The 22,499-nt window shown below is 42.1% G+C and overlaps 1 protein-coding gene across 1 annotated transcript in view; it reads left to right on the top strand.

Moving 5' to 3' along the window:
- The window catches only part of TRIM71 (tripartite motif containing 71), a gene marked incomplete at both ends in the record, with an annotated part of 50,030 nt that overhangs the window by 17,445 nt on the left and 10,086 nt on the right, over positions 1-22,499 (top strand). The window contains one exon of the mRNA XM_079538505.1: positions 21,888-22,055. Coding sequence (XP_079394631.1) covers positions 21,888-22,055 — 168 coding nt within the window. The remainder of the gene's footprint in view (positions 1-21,887; positions 22,056-22,499) is intronic.

Genomic DNA, 22,499 nt, shown 5'->3' on the forward strand with positions numbered 1-22,499 from the left:
TTAACATCCTTGTATTTGGCTTGTTGAACCAGCCACACAGGGCTGGCCTATGTATTCGCACATTAGGTGCAAAATGTCACCTGCTTAGCTCACAGGTGCTTTACCTTTCATCAGCCATGTGTTGCTGAAAAACTTGTGATTCTGTGCAGTGATGTAAGCTAACCTTGCTCTCTCAGGCCTCTTTCTTCAGCTTGCTTTTGTCAACAGAGACTGCCAACACTTGACCAGGATGTGTTTAAAGAGGCAACCTCTCTTAACATGTGGTACAGAATTTGTTGTAAATTAGTAGCTCATGCTAAATGTAGAAGGAATGTTTTCAACATGTTCTCTTGTGAAAATGTGAATAGGGAATTAGATTCAGAAACAGTGAATTTAATAAATGAGTCAGTATCCTCTTGGCTTGGAGGAGATAAATTTTGATTTATTGGGTGGCCTAGTATGTGATTGTCAGCAGTACAAGGGTCACCAACTGGAGTAGGCTGTGCCTGTGGAAATGGTGGGATTCACGTGCTGGGTTTTGTCAGAACCAGGAGAGTGAAAATAGAATAGGGCGGGATAAAAGAGCATGGATTAAAATGATGTACGCATCACACTGCCTAGCCTTGGCTTTCATTTTCAACTTAGTAAAATTAGTGAGGTTTATGAGGGTGATTTACTAAGACTGTGGTGCAGGGCCCGGTGTGGCCGCAGGCACCCTGTGCTCCTTGCCCTCAGCTGTGTGTGCAGCCCCTGCTCCGCGGGTGGGAGGAGGGGCTCAGCACCCGGGGTGCTGGAGGAGCGGCCCGCGGGTAAATGCGCCCTGTGCGCACAAGCAGCATGTGCTGGCACTAATGACGGCCCGTGTTGGAAAGCACGAGTACGGATCTGACACTTTTATTCCTAGTCGTCGAAGGCTGAGGTTTGGCCTTCCCAGGCTGCCCATAAACCCTCAGCTCCTCAAAATGGAGGCTGTTTGCTGATACAAAGGCAATCAGCAGTGCTGCCGGAGGGCGTTCCCTCCCCACCACTTGGCTCCTTCGGGCTATGGTTGTGGATGGCCGGAGCGAAGTGCGTGCCGTGGGAGGAGGGGCGGCCCGGCCCCTCTTCCTCTTCAGCTGGCTGCTCGCACACTGTCACTATTCCAGGTGTAAAAGACTGTCTTCCCTGTTAACTTCCCATCAAACCACACCAAACTGCATTTTGAACAGCCTTCAGGGTAGTTTTCAGCCCATCGGTTCCCCAATGGCACCAAGAAGATGCTAATGCTCACGTGAGGGAGTTCACAAAGAGCCGAGAGCATGCAAAAGAGGGTGCTTGCTCCTTAATAGGAGGGTCATGCCTTGAAGCAGTTGTGAAACCTCAGCTGTATATTTACAAGCATAAACCTGTGGGGCCGTGCCGAGTGCTGCATTATGGAGTAGGCAACGCTTCTTGTAAGTTAATGTTTATGAAAGTAAAGCTGACTTCATATGACTGCTTCCCCATTGCAGCCCTAAGACTTTACAATGCTGATGATGCTAAAAGGGAGGAACAGGCTGCGATTGGGATAATTACCAGGGGCTGAGAATCCCTCAGGATTACATTGCAACTAACCTCAATGCTAAATAACTATTTCTCAGAATAAACCTTGAACCATGTGCAGCTTCACATCCAAAGTTCAGCCTGCAGTGAAATTGCTTGGCCTTTTCCACTTTTTAGTATGCAGTTAACACACGAGCAGTCTTTATCAAGAGACAGCATTGGTCGCACCATGAGCTGAACACTGTCAGTGTTGCAACTGAAATCTGTAATGGTGGGGTTTCCCCCATTCCTCTGCTTACCGTGGCCTCCTGTGAATACTGCATTAGAATGCAGCTATTATCACTTAGACTTGCCAGGTTGCGATTCTTTGTCTTTCAGATTTGATGCTTGTGTCTGGCACCACAGCTTTTCACCTGTCTTACTAATTCAACTCCAGTTTTACTTTCTGATTCAGACTTTAACGAACAAATGTGTCCTTGGGGGTAAGGGAAGAATATTCATGTACAGTGTAACTGGGACTTCTGTTCACTGTAAGGGTCTTTTGACCTGCTTATTAGTGGGGGCATTGTTCTGCTAAGCCATTCCAGGACCCATCCTGCCAGTCTTCTGCACAGGATTAATCATTTCCTCTTGACCTCCTGCTCTCTTTTCCTAACATGTTGCATTGATCAGAATCCTTAACTCACAAGTTTGCTCCTGTTTTTTAAAAATGGGAGGAAAAGGAGGGGGAGAAGGAATGCAAAGAAATTAGATATAATGTCTGCTGTTAACATTCTTAGTAAGTTTTTTCTTTTTTTTTTTTTTCTTTTCCCCTCCTTGACTCCTCCCTTTTTCCCCCAAGAAAAGAAATCCCTTCCTGGTCTGTATTAGCTCCAGATCTCAGGCATCTTGAGTGCCTGTTGCACTGGAATTACTTTTTTTAAGCATGCAACTTCCTGCAAGATCAGTTTTGTTTCTAAAGGTCACAGTTAAGCTTTACCTAGCAGGGTCTTTCTGCTACTGATCTACCAGATTAGAGCACTGTATTCAACTTTTCCATCATAGGTAAGGCAGCATTGATAATATTGCATATAACGTTTTTTTTATGTCAGTAGGGGAAGGTATTAATGAGGTCATATAGGGTACCTCCTAAGAGAACTCCGTGTTTATTTTTGCTGACATCTGTTAGACCTTTAAGGGAGCTGTTGACGTTTTAGATACAAGAGTCTGCTGCCAGCCAGCCTTGATTATGTCAGGAAGAAGTACTTTGCTCACATCTTCCAGGGGTCCCTTGGATGTCTCCCTTATTTCCTACCTGATAATGGTGGCTGAACCAAACTTCCCAGCAGTCTCTTTAGGATTCAAACTTCCCTTCCAGCAGAGAGGGTTGTTTTGACTCGCTGTCCGAAGGCAGCCCTCAGGAGGGAACTAAGCTGAAGGAAACCAATGGAGTTGAAGCAAAGGCCTGCTTCTCATCAGACCTGTATGTGCAGCTGCAGTTTCCCAGATAGGTTCTCCTCTTAGCACTTGAGGTGAAGATCTCAGCCTTTGTTTTTCTCTAAGCAGGAGAGAAGGCAAGGTCGGATTTAACACTTCCTGGAAATAAATCACTTAACCTGTGTTGTTCCTGTGAATAACGATGCCAGCTGATAAGTTGTTTTTATGTTCATGGCCTTGTAGATCAGAGAAGTACTGGGTTGCCAGGGCCACTCCCAGGAGCACTTTGTGCTTCCCTAGGCTGCCTGCGTTGGGCTCAGCCTTGGCGCACCACTTTGTCTTCTCTAGGGGAATGGCTCCAGAAAGGTGGTTCATGGAACTCAAAATGCAAACCTGAGCATGCATTTCTGAGTGTCAGAAAGGACAGTGCTACAAGTGGATCCTCAGTGTAAAGTATCTTGATGTGGTTCTTCTATCAAAACCAGACTAATCTCTGTTCTTAGTGAAACTGAAACTCCCATGGAGCAAGAGAGGGACAGTGTGACTAGAAAGTCCATGGAGTCTGCCAAGTCTGTCTTCCTAAAACTGGGGAGTTACTAGCTCTTACTAAACGTTTGTTTTAGAGGAACCACTGAAATCCAATCTGAGGTAGAGTTGTAGGATCATCCTCCCAGTAAAAAAAAAAAACAACCTGATGATTGATGTCTTCTCACTTCCCAAAGAGCAGCATGTTAGGACCAAGCAAGAAGAATCCAATACAAAACCCACTTCTTGCTATGTGTGCAAAGGAATTGGAAGCAAGAGATCCTTTCACAGAAGTATCACTGTGGAGGTGGAAGTGGGTCTGCTACCTGTTTGATAATAGACCGAGCAAAACTATTTGCACGGAGGAGAGTTCAGGCTGATCATTTCAGCGCCATACATAGGTCTGGAGGAGCTGTATCTCTCCTGCTTCTCCCCGAAGGTGTTTTGGAACGTGGTGGGGTGGGTGCTTTCAGCTGTGCCCAGGACTGCATTAAATAGTTGTTTTTGGTTCTTGTTGGCCACCACACCCAAATGTGCAGGCTATTGTCCCTGACTTATGCTGCTGCCTGTTACTCTCTTCAGCAGCTCCCCCAGCATCTGTCTCTCGTGATAAGACGCACGGTAGCGAAGAGGAACATGCAGTTGCAGAAAGGGGACCTCTGGTCTAACTCCAGCGGGCTGGTCGTCTTTCTTCCGAAGCTCACTGTAGGGAGACTACAAGGTCTCTTATTGCCATTAGGTGGTATTGAATGGGCTGCTTCAGCTGAGGTGCTTGGGGATAACTGCATAGTGTTGTCCTTCTCATGTATTATCTCAATGGACTGTATTGGCAGTCATTACATTCATCAATCAAAGAATATTCTGTTTGCTTTTAACTGTTTTCAGATTCAACTTCTGTGTGGATATTTATAGATAGTTTTCATCCTTGAGACTGGGTGCTTGAGAAAAATCAATGTATTAGAGTTAATCTCTGATAGTTTCTTGTTAATGCTTTTGATTTGATTTTTAGGGTGTTCTCTTCTACTATAAACTTAAACACTGGCAGTGTTCCATTCAGAAATGAGAATGAAGGTCCAATGGAAGTTTTTCTAGTATAAGTGGAGAAGGCATTTTTCATGTAGCAGGCAGAAGAGGACTAGTCAGTCACCTAGATGATTACCATATTGTTTAACATCCATGGCATGCTCTGTTTAAGAGCGAATTACTTACCTGTAGCGCTGGTGAGTATTAGGCTGCTGCTTAGAGGGCAGAACCTTGTCTCACTCATATCGATATGGCCATCAGAAGGCTGTATGCAAATAGGTGGATTCCATGTTTTTGTGGCAGAAGCTACATCGCGGTGTGGTATCTAATTGTGCAACTGCAGTTCTAGAAATCTCCTCCATTACCCAATCCTAAAAAAAAATACTGTCATTTTGTGACTGACTGCTTTCTGTGTGAAAACAAGTTGGAAAGCAAGGAATGTGGACAAGACCTATGTGTTGAAGAACTATATTTTCTAGTTTGGCATGTCTTGCACCTATCTCAGGACCGTAGACAAGAAGGCAGCACAGCAACTGCTGTAAGAGTTAATTCTCATTTGAAGTTGTAGCTTGTAGATCTCATGTAAACCTTGGCCTTTCCCTCTTAAGAAGGAAAGCTGTGGTGGTAGAACCCGTCCTCCCTTTAGGTAACAGTGGGCGCATGCAGGTTGCTGGGAACGAATGCAACTCTTAAATGGTATCTTAGAAGTGATTTTGAGCTTGTCACATTGTGGCACTAAACCAGAATGCTTACCAAGGAAAACTGAGCTGGCTTTCTCTGAAAGGTTTTGGTGGAGTCTTCAAGCATCTGTGACAAAAAGCATCTGGTGTGTGTGGTTCTTTAGTGCTATCGAAGTTGAGTATCTGCAGAAGAGTTAAAAGATAAGCAACTCATCTGTTGCTTTTTGATTTGCCAACTGGCTGAACTGTGAAGTTGCTGTTCCTTGAGAAGTTATTGTTATGGTCTTCCAATACTGCTTCCCTGAAACAGAACAGTTTCAGGTAGCATTTGTTACTAACGCGGACTTAAGTATGTTTTCATTGCTTTGAGCATTACAACAGTTGCTCTCTGCAGACAGGTCTCATTTCCTGTGGTGAGACTGTGTTCAGGGCTTGTTACTTTCTACTGGCTGTATTTGAACCTTCCCAGAGCTTGACCTGCCCATCCCTAGTCAAGAAGGTATTTGTTAAGGGTGGTGTGCGTTTCACCACGGGCAGTGAAAATTACTGATTGTAAAAAGAACAGCAAGAGCGTGTTTTTTCACTCGCCATCAATGGCTGATTTCAGTTCTCAGGGGATACTTTACCTTCCTTGCACCCCTGCCTGTGTGGCTCAGTCCATGCCTAAAGGCACTGCTGTGGCTCTTGGCGTCTCGTGGGAAGAGTTGGCAGTAGTTAATCCCCTAGCACTGGGGCACAGGATGGGGAGGAAGCTCTTCTATTTGGACAACTTGCTGCTCCCTGAAACAGAAAAGTAGTAGCTTTTACTTTTACTTTTCTTACCAGTAAGGTATGGGCTGGGTGACCCTTTTACAGTAAATAAATTGATGGAAAATGCTTTAAAAATATGCACACTTTTAAAATACACAAAAATCTCTTAATAGATGATTGCAAACGAGCTGTTTTGTGTGTGCGTGTGCTCAGCTGCTGATGTAGAATCAATTATGCTTTTCAAATATACTTTGATGTATCAGAAACCACTTTGATACCTGGGCTGCTTTTTGCCATGCAGCAGTAAAACCAACTCCTTCCTAGGAACTTGAATGCAGCCAGACCAGAATTCTGTGTGTGCAGCCATTGCATTCAGCAGGGCTATGTGTAAGAACTGGATTGGGAACTACAACCAGAGGACAGCAGCAGATAAAATTTAATATTCTGGAGACTAGAGAAAGACAACACAGTAAACTGGCCTTTGCTTTCTGTATTTGCTGCCTTAGCTGTGTTAAATAAAGTGTTCTCGTTGTTCCATCTGAAGAACCATGTCCTCCTATCTCAAGCATATTGCTAAAAAAGGGGCTTTCCAACACAATTTCTGGACTTAAACCATTCAAGGAAATAAATACAGTATTCTTTGTATTCTCTAGAATGTATTCGTTATGTTCTTAAATTCCTCTTGCTCTCCCTACTAAATGAAGAAGTTACTTGAATGATTCAAATGCTTGAGTGTCTTTGCTTTACAGCTTAATAATTTCATATTCACTAGTTGCACTTACAGTTTAGCAGAGTAAACTTTGTCTGGAGGGACTGAAGGGTTAGTTTAATCTCTTGCCTCCAAGACCTAAACTCCTTTCCACCCCCACCCTTCTTAAGGATAGTATTCCAGTGTGCCAGATTGCCCATATTGCCACCAGAAAATTGCTTGGACCACTTCTTAAAAAATCAAAGGTCAACTCCATGCCTTGGTGGCAGCTGGGAAACTAATGATTTAATGCTGCTTTGACCTTTGGCTTCCTAGTCCGTTGGAGTCTGACCCAATGTTTTAATTTTCCAATACTGCTGGGCAGTTGGCTTTTGTCTGTTTCCAGATGTAACTTGCATAAAGAGGCCCGTTACTGAAGCAAGAACAAAACAACAAAACATCTCAGCCTAAAAGGGGAGGGAAAAAAAACAGCAGCTAAGTTTTTTTAAAATGCAACATACAGCTGTCCAGGGAGACTCGATTCTTCTACTGCGAGCTGCCTCAGGTTTGCCATAACGAGGTGTGAAACACTTCAAGTCTAGATGCAAACGTTGGACAACTACTCACAAAGTTTTTTAACTCCAGTCTCTCTGAGATGCCACTTCTTACAGCTCTGTAGAAGGTAACTAAGTAAAACTAGTAGCTCCTTCCTATTATGCTGTTAATCTTCTCAATGTGTTTTTTTCTTGTACTTTCCTCCTCGAATAAGGGTCAATAATGTTTGATCTGATACCAGGAAATGTGAGAAAGGTAACCAGTTGGTTCATGAAAACGTGTCTGCGAGCTGTTAATGGGGGAAGAGAAGTGTAAATTGAGATATGGAAGGCAGTGATGATCTCGGTGCAATTAGAAATTTCCTTTTTTTTTTTTTTTTTTTTTTTTTAATTTAAACTAAGTGAAGGGTTTGATCAAGGATCAGTGCTTTGGCATGGATTGTGGGAGTACGGGCAAAGTCGAAATTGAATTATGTTTCTTTATGGCCATTACAACAGATACCGTTTGAATTTGCTATTAATGGTGTGGTAATGATGGGGGAAGTACCCTGAGGTGACTAGTCTTTCGTTAATGAAAAGGCTGTTGATTGTTTGGAAAGATTCTCCTGGAGTACTGGTGCATATGGAAATTGGCTCAAAAGCACCAATCGCTTGTTTTGTTTGACCTGCCTGCCCATCAGGTACCAATTGGATTTGAATCTTGCCTACATAAGCTACAGCACAGCTTTCAAAGGTCAGTTCGTACCCAGCGTGTGAGAGGTTAGTTTTGCAGAGCAGATGGGCTCCTAAAACTTTTATGGTCTCCAGTCAAATCACCTCAAGCTGTAATCTCATTAAATCCTAAGTGAATCAGTGGTCTGGTTATTACTTGAAAGGGGAGTTACAGGAAGCGATGTTCCTGAAGCAGTAGGTCTGTCTTGGTACTAAGTTACCAGAGGTACTTGCCTGTGTGTGGCTCTTAAAGTTGCTCCATTATTTTGATTGCAGTGAAGGTGGTATGCAGGGGGCAGCGAGCTGACTTCCCTGGAAGTGTTTTGAGCCAAGCAGACTTCATTCAGTAGGTTAATTTTCTTCTGCTTGGAAATGTGGTTAAACGTTTTGTTCTTTTGCCTGGATTGCAGAAAACCTTTGACTGGCCAAAATCCTATCTATGACCTCCTCAAACTTTCTTCTTAGCAGGCAAGGAAACATGTAGAGCTAGTTTCACAGTACTTAAAAATGAAATAATGAGTTAACTTCTGTTTAATCTTGCATTTTACAAATAGTTGTGTTTGTCAAAACTTTGGTAATTGAGGTCAATTATGCCTGGCTCTAGAGCACAGTGTGCGTATATGAAAGTATTCATAAAGACTTCCTGCTGATTGTGCTGTGATAGTATTTTAAAAAAAGAAATCAAAAAGAATTCTCCTGCATTGCCTACCTGAGCAAAACCACACTTTGTGTAAACACGGCCTTTAGGTGAAAAGACATACCCTAAATGCAGGCGTCTGCTAGTGCTTGTCAGAAATGCTGTATTTGTAATGTGGGTGTTCATGCTGCATTTCATACATCTTGTATGTAGAAAAGACTTCTTCGTTAGGAGTGTGTCCCGTAACAAGGCAGTACCACTTCCATCACAAAATTGCTTTTCTGTAGTCAATACTACATGTATTTTCCCAGACTAGGGCAAGGAGCTGACTGTCTTAGCTTTTCTTTCTCCCCACTGTCTTTAAGGTGTCCCATTGGACACTCCTGCCTAGTTCTGCCTCTATGGCTTTTCTTCTGTCTTTACTGTTGGCTATTGAACAAACCTTGTTGTTTGTTGTGTTTGTTTTTATCCCGATGTAAAGCTCAAACAAGAATGCAGTGGAAGTTTAGATAAGGTTAATGTGCCTGCACAGTATTGAAGCAGTTTAAAGCTAACAAGTGTTATGAGAAACAGCTGATGCTGTTGAGAAGGCCTGATGTATTTCACACAAGTTTTTAAATTATTTTACAAATGCCAAATGCTTTCAAATTCTTAAAAAGGCCTGTGACGTATATTGTTGAACATGCAAGGGTGTTACAAAATTCGTTTTAGTTTGGTTAGGCCAAAAATACAATGATCCACAACAAATCATTTGGCAGGGTGAATATATACACTACTTGCTACTTACAGGAGCCCTATGGGATAGGTTAAAATAGTGTGAGTCATAACTTAAACCTTGACTGGGATGCAAGATTGTCCTTAGTCTCCTCAAACTGAACCTACTTCTCTGTAACAGCATCTGTGATGCAATGAAAAAGCATAATTAGTTGTTCGTTGTCTTTAAGTTCTTTACTTCAAATCTGCTCTGCAGTTTAAAAAGATACTCTGCTCTCCTTCAGTTCATAATTGTTTGTTTATCCTGGAATGCTTATCTCTTTCCTCTTCTTCCAAATTCAGGAGAGCTTTCTTAAATATCTCCATGAGGAAAATAGCTTCTTATAGTAGAACACGTGAAAAAGAACAAAATAAAAATAAATAAAATTGCAGTACTCTTTCTGTTCTCCTGTCATGGTGCTCTCTCTCGGCTTTAAAAAACAAACAAACAGAAACAAACACAGAAACTTGAGGAGGGGAAAGGGAGCCATAGGGTTTGAACTTGTTTGTTCCTGTATTCCATCAGTTTGGAAAGAAGAGTGGGGCAGAGCAGTGGTTAATTAGAGTACCAAAACTTCTGAGGACTTGGTTGTGCTGTGTCATTAGAGAGACAGCCAGAGGTGTATAAAGACATACTTGAATTCTCCATCAAGACTTGCCTTAAATCTTCAGAAAGAAATATACGTGTCTTGTTCTGTGTTAACAGCTTGTAAACAAAGGTTTATCTGTTCTTACTGTTCTTTAATGACGAAGATAAAATTATTCGGAGTAAACACATCTGCCTTCTAGGAACAGATCTCCTTATTCTTAGATCTGTTTTTCTTTTATGATTTACTGTGCCTTTTTGGCAGCAACTGCAGAGCTGTGTCATAATATGATACGTGGACAAGAACTTACTCATTCACTCACAAGGGATTAAAGAGTAACCTGCGGTAATGTTTGTTATATGATTATTGAAATGCCCTGTGGCTGTTAAGACAGCCAGGTCTTCCAAAACAAACATCAGATAGTAGAGTTCATTTGGAAGTAACAGTGCACTAGCACCCAAAGGATAGCACTTTCAAGAGAAGTCTTTCATAAGATATGACTGTATAATCCTTTTTAAAATTAAGTGGAATTGTGTAACAAGCATATTAATCTGATAAATTCAGTTTTGGCATTCTACCACTAGCCGTGAAACTTTGATCGTCATCTTCGGCTTCATTTCTCCAAATAAGATAGTCAGACATAAGCACCAAGTTGTGTGCTGAGAGCAGATAATGATTATTTTGACATGGATGGTACAATTAGATGGTATTAGCTGAGGAACCCTGATATGGTGCATATATAATGTGTTGTTGGAAGCTACTGGCTGGCTCTGGGACTTAACTACTTTTTTCCCCTTCTTTTAATGCAGTCCAAATTTGGTTTTGCTTAATTAAGTTTTCTCATTTATGAGGAATCCTAAGCAAAACCTCAACATGTTGTAATTTTTCTCCTGCTCTGAAACATGTGTACTGACGCTAGTAAAATTTTTACACTTGTGTATTTTTAGTGTGCGAGCATTTGAGAGGATGATGGTATAGAGAGAGATGAAATGTTTTGAGTTTTTTTTTTCTAAATGTTTGTGTTAGCCATTTGGGGTTTCAGCAAAGAAAAGCAAGTTTCTTCAAAGATCTTATCCAATAAAGACTTGTTATGTGGCTGTATAGTTATAAAAGCAGCAACTGGGACAGTGCGAGTGGAGCAGAGAAGGTAAAGAACAGAAGAGTGGGGCAATTCAGTTCTGCCTTTGTGTTTTCAAAACAGCCTGTTCCGCATAATCAGTAACTGAAAACATTGCAGTATAAAACACTCGGAATGGGTTTATATGTCAGTTTTCCCAGACAAGTCTTGCCTGTATTTCCTAATAAAAGGCTGCAATTGGTCATATTTGCTTTGACCTGAGTTTGATGTGCATATGGCACTTGGCGGTAACTGGGCTTGTTTAATAGGCATGGATTGTTTCACAATTAAAGAAAAAAATTAACAACCCCTGCTGTGGGTGTTCAATACCAAGACAGTTCTTGTTACAGCTTTTCTCTAAAGATGGAAGAGCTGAAATGCAGAGTTGGGAGGAACAAATTGTTCTCTGTCAGACAATCCAGCCTACAGTAGCAGACAGTGCCTAGTGCTGAGGGGAGAAGGATGGGAGTTTCCTGAGTCTATCTCAGAATGTGGGCACAGTTGGCCAAGCATGCCATTTCTCATTGAGAATGTGATAGACAGGAGGAATTCCTTCCTAATATCCCAGGTGATAGGCTTATGCCTTAAAGCATAAATTGGTATTGCTGTTCTTTGTTTTAACTCAGCATAGTTTCTACTGTTGGGTCGCAGTTGAGTTTTATTTCTAAATTTAAACTAATGGAGGTGTTTTTTTGTTTGTATATGCAAGTGTGTTCGACTCTTACCACAAGGCATCATTGCAAGTAGTCAGTAATTGCAATTTCTGTAGTGACATTAGCTTGTATTACATTAAGTAAATCTGTTGGGGAGTTGATTGTGGAAAATGGAAAAGGGACATTGTCTTGGACAAGTATGTGAACTGCCTACAAGGCTGTTACTTAAACTAGTATTACCAGAAACTAGCAGTGATGTTCACCAAATTGCTTAATTCTGCTACATGTACATTAGCTGCCCTCTTTGTTAAAAGGGCTTTGAGTTTAGTTAGCCTGAAACTTGATATACTTCTCCTCTCCATCTTAATCTTCTTTTTAAGAAAGGTACAAGGAAATGCTTTTTTAATTCTGTAGAGATTACATAATGCTATTAAAATTGCTCTAAACAAATCTGTACAGAGGCATCTCCCTCAAACAGCCTTTACTTCTAAACATAAAGCAAAAATGTTGAGCCATCCCATGCTTAGATTATTTTCTTTAAACCAATGTCATTCACAAATTATTTTTTTTATCTCTGAAATTTGTTACTTTTGATCAATATTCTGTACTTGTGACTTTGGGTTCTTGCGTATGTTATTGCCACATAAGCAAGGGGGAGCAACTAGACTGTAAATCAGAGAATCATAGAATGGCTTAGTTTGGAAGGGAACTTAAAGACCACCTAATTCCAGTTTCGCCTGCCATGGATAGGGTTGACCCTACTAGATCAGGCTGCCCAGGGCCCCATCCAACCCAGCCTTGAATGCCTTCAGGGATGGGGCACCCACAGCTTCTCTGGGGAGTCGTGCCAGAGCCTCACTGCCCTCTGAGTGAAGAATTTTTTCCTAACATGTAACGTGAATCTCCCCTCTTTTAGTTTAAAGCCATCCTCCCTTGTCTTACTGGTATCAGAACATGTAAAAATCGTTTCCCCTCCTGCTTATAATCTCCTTTTGACTGCTGGAAGGCTGCAGTGAGGTCTCTCTGTAGCCTTCTCTTCTCCAGACTGAAGAAGCCCAGCTCCTTCAGCCTTTCTTCATGAGAGAGATGTTCCAGCCCTCTAATCATCTTTGTTGTTCTGCTCTGGAACCGTTCTTACAGCTTGCACACTTTTCAGTGTTGGGGGCCCCAGACCTGGATGCGGTACTCCAGATATGGGGCCTCACAAGGGAAGACCAGAGTAGCACAATCACCTCCCTCACCCTGCTGACCATCGCTCTGTTGATGTAGCCGAGAATACCGTTGGCCTTTTGGGCTGCAAGCACACACTGCTGGCTCATGCCCAGCCTTCCATCACCAGGACCCCTGAGTCTTCAGCAGGGCTGCTGTCAATGAGTTCTTCTCCCAGTCAGTACATGTATCTGGGATTGTCCTGATCCAGTTGCAGTATCTCGTGCTTGGCCTTGTTGAACCTTACTAGGTTCACGTGGGCCCATTTTTCAAGACTCTCCCAGGTCCCCCTGGATGACATCCCTTCTTTCTGTTGCGTCAGCTGCACCACTCGGATTGGTGTCATCAGGAAACTTGCTGAGGATGTGCTTGACCCCACTGTCTTAAGTCATCAATACAGATGTTGAAGAACACTGGTCTCAAGATGGATGCATAGGAAACAACACTCTTGACTGGTCTCCATCTGGACACAAAGTCATTGACTACATCCCTCTGGCTGTGACCATCCAGCATATTAGGCTAAACACTCAACTGTGGATGGGAGTTCATGGTTACTTAGTTTTCTAGTATCAAGCTGCTGCAGTTTGACTTACAAATTAAATTCATGTAACATTGAAACAGTTGGATTTCTCAAATATGCACTGTAATATTCTTTCTTGCAACAAGCATTAGATGCTGCAGTTGCAGCATTACAGTGTGAAAAGGTAAGTAGAGATTCATGCTCTAAACATTTTTCCAAACCAAGGTACCCAGTACTGCTTGTTTAAAAACAAACCCTGCACAGTAACACTGGTGTGGGACCTGTACGTGTGTGTATATCCGTACACATAAACTGCAAAGCCAGGGTTTCTTTGGATAAATGTGTTCTTTCTACTCAGTCAAGTTTTTCCTCCCTAACAATTAAGCATTATGAATTTAAGATGTCTAGCCTGGTAGGTTCTCTGCCCTCCCAGTGAAGCCCACTAAAAATATTAATAGGAATCTGTTGCATAAATAGGACTTAGTTCACCAAAGAAATTTCTTAGGGAGCAGTGGTTTGACTACAGGCTTGCTCTATAAGAAAATTGAACCTACAAAAGACCTGTTTGTACTGGGATCAGGAAACTGCTCTGGCAAGCTGCACAGTCCGTCAGCTTAAGATATGTTCCACAACTGGCTTGTCTTCTGCATAAGGACTAGCTCTCTTGAAGGAGAGCTGGGAACTTTGGAGTAGTAGAATTCCCATTTTCCTCCTCCACACCCATCAAATCAATGTTTTGTAGCTATTTGTTTGCAAGTTGTATAATAGCAGACTTGCTGTCAGACTTGTATGAATGTCAACAGTTGCCAAGGGCCAGAATGGAGGCAAAGGCTGTTAGGACAGGACAAAGCTGAGGAATACATACAGCTGTTGAGATGAGGCCTGTACCTGATGTTAGTTGCAGGTGAGGGAGTGTACTTCAAGCATACCTTGACATCTGTTTCTAATTCTTCTTGGAAGAGAATTTGAGAAGCTCTAATGTTGAGCTGTGCATGAAAGGAAAAAATGTTCTATAGTGGTTTGTAGGAATATTTAAATTTGTTGATTTTGTCTAAAACAAACAGACATAAAAACTCCATATGTGGTAGCGTAACAGTAATTATCAGTCCTTTACAGAATCACTGAAACTGTGGCAAGCTTTGTCTGGATGCCCAAGCATTTTAGAGAGCTGAAGAGTCAGGGAAGCTCAGTGATTGACCTGCAGGGACTTACGACAGTGGCTTGGACAAAACTTGACTTGAAAGTGGAACTGGGTCCTGACCCACTCCAGTATCTGCTTCCACAGCAGGCTATTAACTTGCTTTCTTGAACTGTTGAATATTTAGATCCGCCCACTGTCCCCTTTGCCAAGACCACCCTGCTGCTACTCGTGTCATGCAGATTTAGCATACAAGCTGCATTTAAACAGCTAATGAGTTGCATGCTGAAGCACAGGCTGGTCTCCCTATTGAAAGCTCTAAAAGACCTGACTTATCACTGGCTGCATAATCTACTAGCTACTGATACTATTGCATCTGCCCATAGACCGGCTCCTTTACTTGCCTTTGTGCTGAAGCAGATGCTTTGACTTTTTAAGATAAAAGAGAGATTTTCTTAGCCCAAATAATTTTTATGGAAGAAAATCCTGAAATGTAGACTTACGGATATTCCACTGTGAAAATTATACCTGTACCTCATCAGTATTAATATTAGAAGAATATTTAGCCTTACTTATTTAGGAAAAAAAAAAGAAAAGAAAAAAAAAAAAAAGAAAGAAATCTGTTTATAAGTTGGATATGAAATGTTCTATCAATAACCAGTCTGTCAATAACCTGAGGCAGTAGAGTGGATCAGTGGGCTCAGTTAACTTGCACCCAGGAGCCTTAAGAAAGCTAGCTGATGAGTTGTTAACCTGAAGATTCCAGATAAGTGGTAAAATACTTTCTCTGTATTTGGGTCAGATGAACAGTGCATTGCAACTGGTGGAGGTGCTGCTGGGATGCTCAGCACGCTGCAGTTTCAGGGCTCTGGTGGGTTGCTGTACCAGCAGCTATAGTCATCAAATGGAGCTCTAGTTGTAAGACTGCAATCCAAGACAGATTCAGTTTTGTAGTACACTAAAGCCAGCAAATCTTTAAATTAGCTTTGACACTGATGTGACTACATGTCTCTTAGCCACATTTTGCAAACTTTGCTGCACCGTCACTGAGGATGTGGCCTTCAAAGTGGATCTTGCTTGTCACAGAACTAGCAAATACTGCTTTCCTCCCCTGAAAGGACCTAGGTGGCCTTTGCTTCACTACCGCCTAATGCCCAATGGATTTTTTGACCTTGATTAATAGAACTACCCATCTTCCAAAAAGTTTTTGCTTTTTAATCGAGGTAGCCTGAATGACCAGCATTGTCACATTACCGCTCTCTAAAATATATGACTTCATGTCCCAACAGCAGGACTGGAGAAAGCAAAAACTCATGAACTGTGAAAGCAGCACGTTCATCCATTTTAAAAGCCTATTTTAACAGTTTTAAATCTGGTTGATAGCGTCCCCTTGGTTAGAACTTGAGATGAACGCTACCTAACCAGATTTAAGTTGTAGACTACCAGCTGTGAGGCTGGTTAAATATGGAACTGAACTGTGTGGCTTAGCTCAGTAGCTTAGCTGATACTTCAAGTAAGTCAGATAATAATTATAGAATCACCAAGGTTGAAAAAGACCTTCAAGAGGTCTGGTCCAACTGTCTACATACCACCAATCTTGCCTTCTAAATAGTGTCCCTCAGTACAACACCTAAACATTTCTTGAACGCCTCCAGAGATGGTAACTCAACCAACTTCCTGGGCAGCCTGTTTCAGCATCTGACCATTCCTAATGTTTCCTCATATCCAACCTGGACCTCCCCTAGCTCTACCTGACAGTCTTCCAGCCACACTCTATGTCATTAGCTGTGGATTCTTACGCCCCTTCCCGTGTGCTGGCCCTACTGCTGTTCAAGGTCAGCTGATGGAATAAAGTACTTTCTAATTTTTTCCCTGTTGTTTATAAAGATCCCCAGGTATCTAAACTGAGATGGGAAGGAAGTAAAGGAGAAGGACACAGGAGGTACAGGACTTCCTTTTGCAGTGGTGCCAGCCACCAGGTCAGTTTAGTTGTAGGGTGAAATCACAGCCATAAGCTGAGTTTTCACTGGGAGAGTGCTAGTTAGGTAGGGACTCGCTTCCTCCTTATGCATTGGGTCAGGAGAGCTACATATTTGTTCATTAATTATTAATTTGTTCATTAGCTGATACTCACAAAAGTTTTTTAAGCATCCCTAAAAGTTAATGTCCCAGATATAATGAAAACATTAAATGTGTATCACATAGCTTACTTGTATCTTCAGTACTTTATGTGGTATTTAAGTTTTAAGAATTATCCAAATTAAGGAATTTAAAAGTGTTTTTCTGATCATGGTGTGAAATAAGTTAGTAATCAGGAGGTAATTCTCACAGGTTGCCATTAAAATGGGAACTAAAGACCAGGATCTTACAGAGGAAAAGCAATCCAAAAGACTCCAACCAACCTAACAAAAAAACAAAAACCTACCAAAAAAACCCCACACCTTTTTCTGCTTAAACTCCAAAACAATTCACTGCATCAGACTCTAACCCAATTGTCCATCATGATTGCATTTATATGCTGTCTAAAATATACTGCTGCTTGAATGATGCAGGGAAGCAGTTTTTTTTCCCCAGATCTTCTGAAAAAACAACAAAATCCAAAGCCAGTGCTGGAAGAGAAGGGCTGACATTCATTGGAAAATGAGTTTCTGCTAAATTCATAATGCCCCCAGCCTCACACACTGCCTAACAAAGCCACCGGTGTTTGAGTTGCTGACAAGGGAATTAAATAATAAAGCACCTTTAGTAATGGAAAATTTCAGACTGACACAGCGCGTGTGATTTTTCTGTCATAAACTCAAAATAAGTTAATGCACAAATGCCAGACGGAGGTCTTTCCAAAGGGAGAACCAAGAGGCTACAGTTAGTTTGTAAGAGTTTGTTGTTGTTTAAGGTTACAGGGCAGCGCTCGGGGCATCAGACTTCGTCTGTATTTTAAAACGTGGCCCTGTACGTTGCTGCCTTGTACAATTGCTTAACGCTGCAGGCATAAATACAGTTCTGCCAAGACACTGAAATGTCGTGACAGAAAGCAAAACGCTGAAGAGATTTCATGTGCTTTATTGACAACTGTGCGTGTACGTGCTCTTAAATGTGATCTGAAGTGAGAGGAATCAAGTGCTGGTGAGCCAGGAGAGGCAAGTTAAGGATAAACCCCCTCAACTGCTGGTTTTGCTGAATTTTCTTCTGTCGTGGTGCCTACTGCATTCCATTGCTTTTGTCTGCCCTTGGTATTTGGGAAATTTTGGTGAGGGCTGGAAGGTGGGGGGGGGGGGGGGGGGGGGGGAGGCCGCTGGAAGCTGGTCAGCGAGGAGAGGAGCACTGGTGTGGGAATTGTGGAGCGGGGTCAGGGTTTAACTTCAGCGGCCATTCATCAGATGATGATTGATTGCTGTGCAGTCCCTGGGGACGTTTAACAACATCTCCGCCCATCCCCCTGCCCCCTTTGAAAGCAGATGGACCAAAAAATGGGGAGAGCGACACCCAGGAATTCCTGCTGTTGTAAAATGTTTTTACGGTGCACTGTACAGCCTTTCCTGAAGCAATCACATTTATGGCCTTGCTGTTGTATTTCTTGAGCTGCTGTGGCTGTAAAAGATGAATAGCCCTGTAATATGGTTCACTGATTCTGTTTAAATTGAAGTAGGCTCCCTTTATTGTTTTGTGTCTAAAATTGTATGCCACCAATTCAGGAAATATTTCCTGTTTGGGAAATAATCAACCCATAGCTGATTTATTTTAAAATAAATCACTTTTAACTATCTCTGAAACTGTTCTGCTCTCGCTTCTGACTTTTATCTCTTCATTTGATTTTGATGGAAACTCTGAGATACTATTTAATGTGACAGAATGGTTATTTTAAAAATCCACCCAAACTCACTTAGAAATCTTTTCTTAGTGGGAACAATTTTATCAAAAGAAATGTTGAAAAGGCTTGAATGCTGAAAGGTTTTCTTTTTTTTCTCTTAAAGCAATCTTTTTTCTGTATTTGTATATTACTAAAAGGAAAAAAGAGGATAAAACCTTGCAAAATTCTTTGAAATATATCTATTCCTGGTTTCTTCTCATTTCTGTTTCCTTCCTATCAGAACACTTGCGTAAGGTAAAAAACGTTTGGAGGTTTTGCTCAAAATGCTGCTGGAAAATAGTGAAATTAAGAGGACAATAGCTAAATTAGTTGGTGGGTCCTTTTACTTAGCATTGTCTCCCCTTCTTCAGGATAAGGGAGCAGTTTTAAGACCTTTTTTTCCCCTTGAAATTGGTTTGTTAGGCTGTGCACCATCAGCCCAGCCTTTCCAGAGGACTTAGCCTTGCTCTTTCCTTCCACTCCCCCCCTCCCACCACGGCTCAAGACTAGGCTTGTTGTTCTTAAGGCAGCGATACGGGCATAGAAGGAGCAGTATGTTGCTGTATTAACAGCACAACTGAAATTCAGGGTGGCCTTTCCTTGTTGCTAAGATTAGCAAAAGGGGGAGGCCCTGCCAGCTTTTAGGTGCACTGCAGATGCATCACATCCGAATGGAGAGCAGACTCTTGTGCTGTCCTAGTTCAAGGAAGTAAGAAGTCTATGTATTGTTAGCGTGAGATTTTTTTTGGAGTGAGCTGCCTGGTCGCTTTCGTTGTCGATGTGTTGGTGGTGGTTGATTTGTCGTTGCTTCTCTTCTCCCCTCCTATGTAGCAGGCATGGAAACTTCACCTAACAGTACCTGACCTTTGAGGCCATGACCTAGGGACTGGGATGTGAAAAGGCTGGAACATAATAAATGGCCAGCTGTGGATACAAGCACAGAGAAGCTCCCATCTCTGTCAGTCTGACTGGCACAGATCTCCCCTACCCTGCACAGCTGGGTACTTCCCAGTTCTAACCCTGGGAGAGCAGCCTGCTGTGGGCCCCACTGCTTGGTAGAGCCAGTGTACATCCTGGGGGGTGCTCCTGTTTTTCTTTTCTCAATTAGTCAGCATGCCCAGAAGGGAGTTTCTAGGCGGTTCCTTGTTCATCTAGAAGCTGGCTGACTCTCTCAGTTTACTTTTGGCGACCAGCTCCCTTCCCTACTGAGTGCAGTAATGATACTATGCATTTGTGTTTTCTTTTGTGTGTATTTAAGATAACTTAAACAGCAGTATAATGATGGAGATCAGTCCACTGCTGCTTATTCCCCTTCTCTTTGCCCAAGCCTTTTAACTCTTTTGCTCTCAAATTCAAATGTAGGTGATTTTCACAGTCTTCTAAGAAACAACTGGGAGACTTTATCAACGTCTTTGTAGCATTTACCCAAAATACTTGCCAGCCACATCCTACATAATCTGTACGTTTCTGAAATGAAATTATGGCTCTTGTCTCCCTCCATTCTAAATTGAGGAGCGGTATTTTCTGCCACATTTTGTTGCATGGCAAGAGGCAGCTGACGAGCTTCAATTCAGTTTCTCCTTGGCTCGGGCAACCAGATGACTCTTGCCAGTGGATGCTGTCACGTCACAGCTGGAACGTACTGGTAACGGGACAGATCTCTGGCATTCAGCTTTTGCTTCTGATGTTGGCTACTTTGGAGGACTAACAGCAGATATAACTTGCTTCTAGACTTCTGTTCGTTCATATGGTCACCATTTTCCTTTCAGCTGCTGTGCTTGATTGAGTCCCTAAATCCCTCCTGTACGTTTTTGAAGTATATCGGATTCGTGTGACTTAACTTGATACTCTCCCTTGGTTTTCATTTTCTCTCAACTTCTCAGTTGCTTATGTGGAGTCATTCAGCAACATGTAATAAACATTCCCTGTAATTTCAAGAGCAAAATTACAGAACTGCGTGAGCAAGTGAGCATTGCCTACAGATATAGACAACCGCAGTGTAAAGACGAGGAACGTTCAAGTAGAGGGAGGTGATGTATGTTGAAAAATGCATTTTGGAAAGGCAGCATCTACATCCTTAAAGAAGACTCAGGATCTGAGGATATTGCTTGAGGGATTAGAATTTGAACAGACGCAAACTAACCTTTTCCATTTCCCTACAGCAAAACTTAACTGTGAAGAAAATGTAACGTGCGCAAACACACATATTCCTTTGAGAAATTAATCCATATGCCACTTCAGCTGTTGTGCTTACAGGAGAGCTTAAAATAGCTCTTCATGCAACGCAGGAAATCTGAGGGAATCACCTGTCCTCCCTCTCCCCTGTTCTTTTGCAGGAGAAGGGAAATGGGGATGCCATGCACCGTATCACAATATATATACATATTTAGCTGGAGTCAGGACTGGTTGGGTGACAGCTGTGAGGAGACAGGCATATCAGATACTTGCCCAGCCTTTGTTCTGCTCTTGCTGCTTTCTCTGAGGTAGAATTTAAATAGCTGGTGATGGAAAAATTATTTGTACTCCACAATGGCAGACAGAGTTTTGTGGTGGTTTCCTGACTTCTGTGGTAAGCTAGATTTTTCTAACACTGCTCTAAAAAATATAGTGTGTGTTCCTAGGAGTGAGACTGAATGTGGAGTTTCTCATTTCACAGTTTTGTACTCCTTTGCTTGCATCTTTGAAAACAAAATAGCTGTTCTGTTTTCTTCTAAGAAAGCACTAACGTGTGGAAAATACTATTTGTGTGCTGCTTCCCTCTACTGGATGGAATGGAGACAGTTGTGGCTGATGAATGGATCCAGCTTTGTAGGCTGAAGTCTTGTGTAAGACTTCCATTGTGAGTTGGAAATACTTTTTAAGTGCTTTGTGAATAGAGTGGGCTTTGGTTGTTACCCAGAGTTCTGTAAAACTGAAACCCTGACGGATATGCTACTGTCTTGTCTTCCTCTCCATATCAAGTATCTCCAGATATTACCAGAATAGAAACACTGTGGCAGAGCAAAGGGTTTTCTTTTTTGCTTTGCTGTTGGGAGTTGGCAGAAAGGAGTTCTGCCCAGTGCTGTGCTGCTCTGAGTAAGCATAGAGGGTTTATGTGTTCTGAGGAAACAGGATGGTTCTCAGCATGCATAATGGTTTTCTATTCTTGGGGGGCAGGGATGCTCCTGTACTCCAGCACAGTCACTATTAAACCCACTTCAGAGAATGTATCTGATGAATGCAGGAAAAGTCTTCATCTGAAATTCAACATAGATGACATCTCCAATCCGTAAGTGTTGGCAGATGGCTTCCGTTCTTAAGAGGAGCTGATGTGGACATTCTTCCTAGTATTGTATTTCAAAGAAAACAATGACACTTCCATCCAACTTTTAGAATACAATTTGAAGCTTACTAAGAAAGAGGGTTTGCTTTTTCCTCTGAGGAGAAACTATTGTGAAGTCTTTGCCCATGGCTACTGCCTCCAGCCTCCTCCCTTTCTTGTTATCTGTTGTTTGTTTTTGATGTTGTTTTGCCAACCTTGCATTTCTTTTTCCCTCTTCTGTTCTTCATCAGATGGTGATACATGTTTTTCTCTTCCAGGTACTGCATTTCTACTGTGATACCTGCTCTGTCCCCATATGTCGTGAATGTACCATGGGGCGACATGTGGGTCACAGCTTTATCTACCTCCAAGATGCCCTCCAGGACTCCAGGACTCTTACCATCCAGCTCCTGGCAGATGCTCAGCAAGGACGACAGGCTATTCAGGTAAGATACTCCCAAATTAAGTATTTAATTTTTTTTTCTGTCCCTCACAGCTTGCCTGGTACAGGGCAGGGCGTCAGGCAAAAAGCTCTCTGCTGCTTCTGTCAGCTTTCTCACCCCTTCTGTTCTCTCAGATCTGACAGAAGTGGCTGTATAGCTGAAAACAGCGCTGTTATGAATTTTGCATTCCTGCAGCATAGTCCTGACATGTAAATCATAATATATATGAAGCTATGTCCAAATGCACTTGAACATGAAGCAAAGTTCTGATCTTGTACAGCAGTGCCAAGCATGTTTCTGTTTCTACAGCTGAGACTTCTATTCTAAGATGTCTCTTATGTCTGTACAGCATCTACACTGTAACTACTTACAGATCTGGTTGTGTCTTCAGTGTTGCCACCACATGTAAAAAGCTAATTATCTGTTTGGATTGGTGTGGAACTTTAA

Source organism: Tetrao urogallus, assembly GCF_951394365.1.
Source record: "Tetrao urogallus genome assembly, chromosome: 7".
Classification (NCBI taxonomy): domain Eukaryota; kingdom Metazoa; phylum Chordata; class Aves; order Galliformes; family Phasianidae; genus Tetrao; species Tetrao urogallus.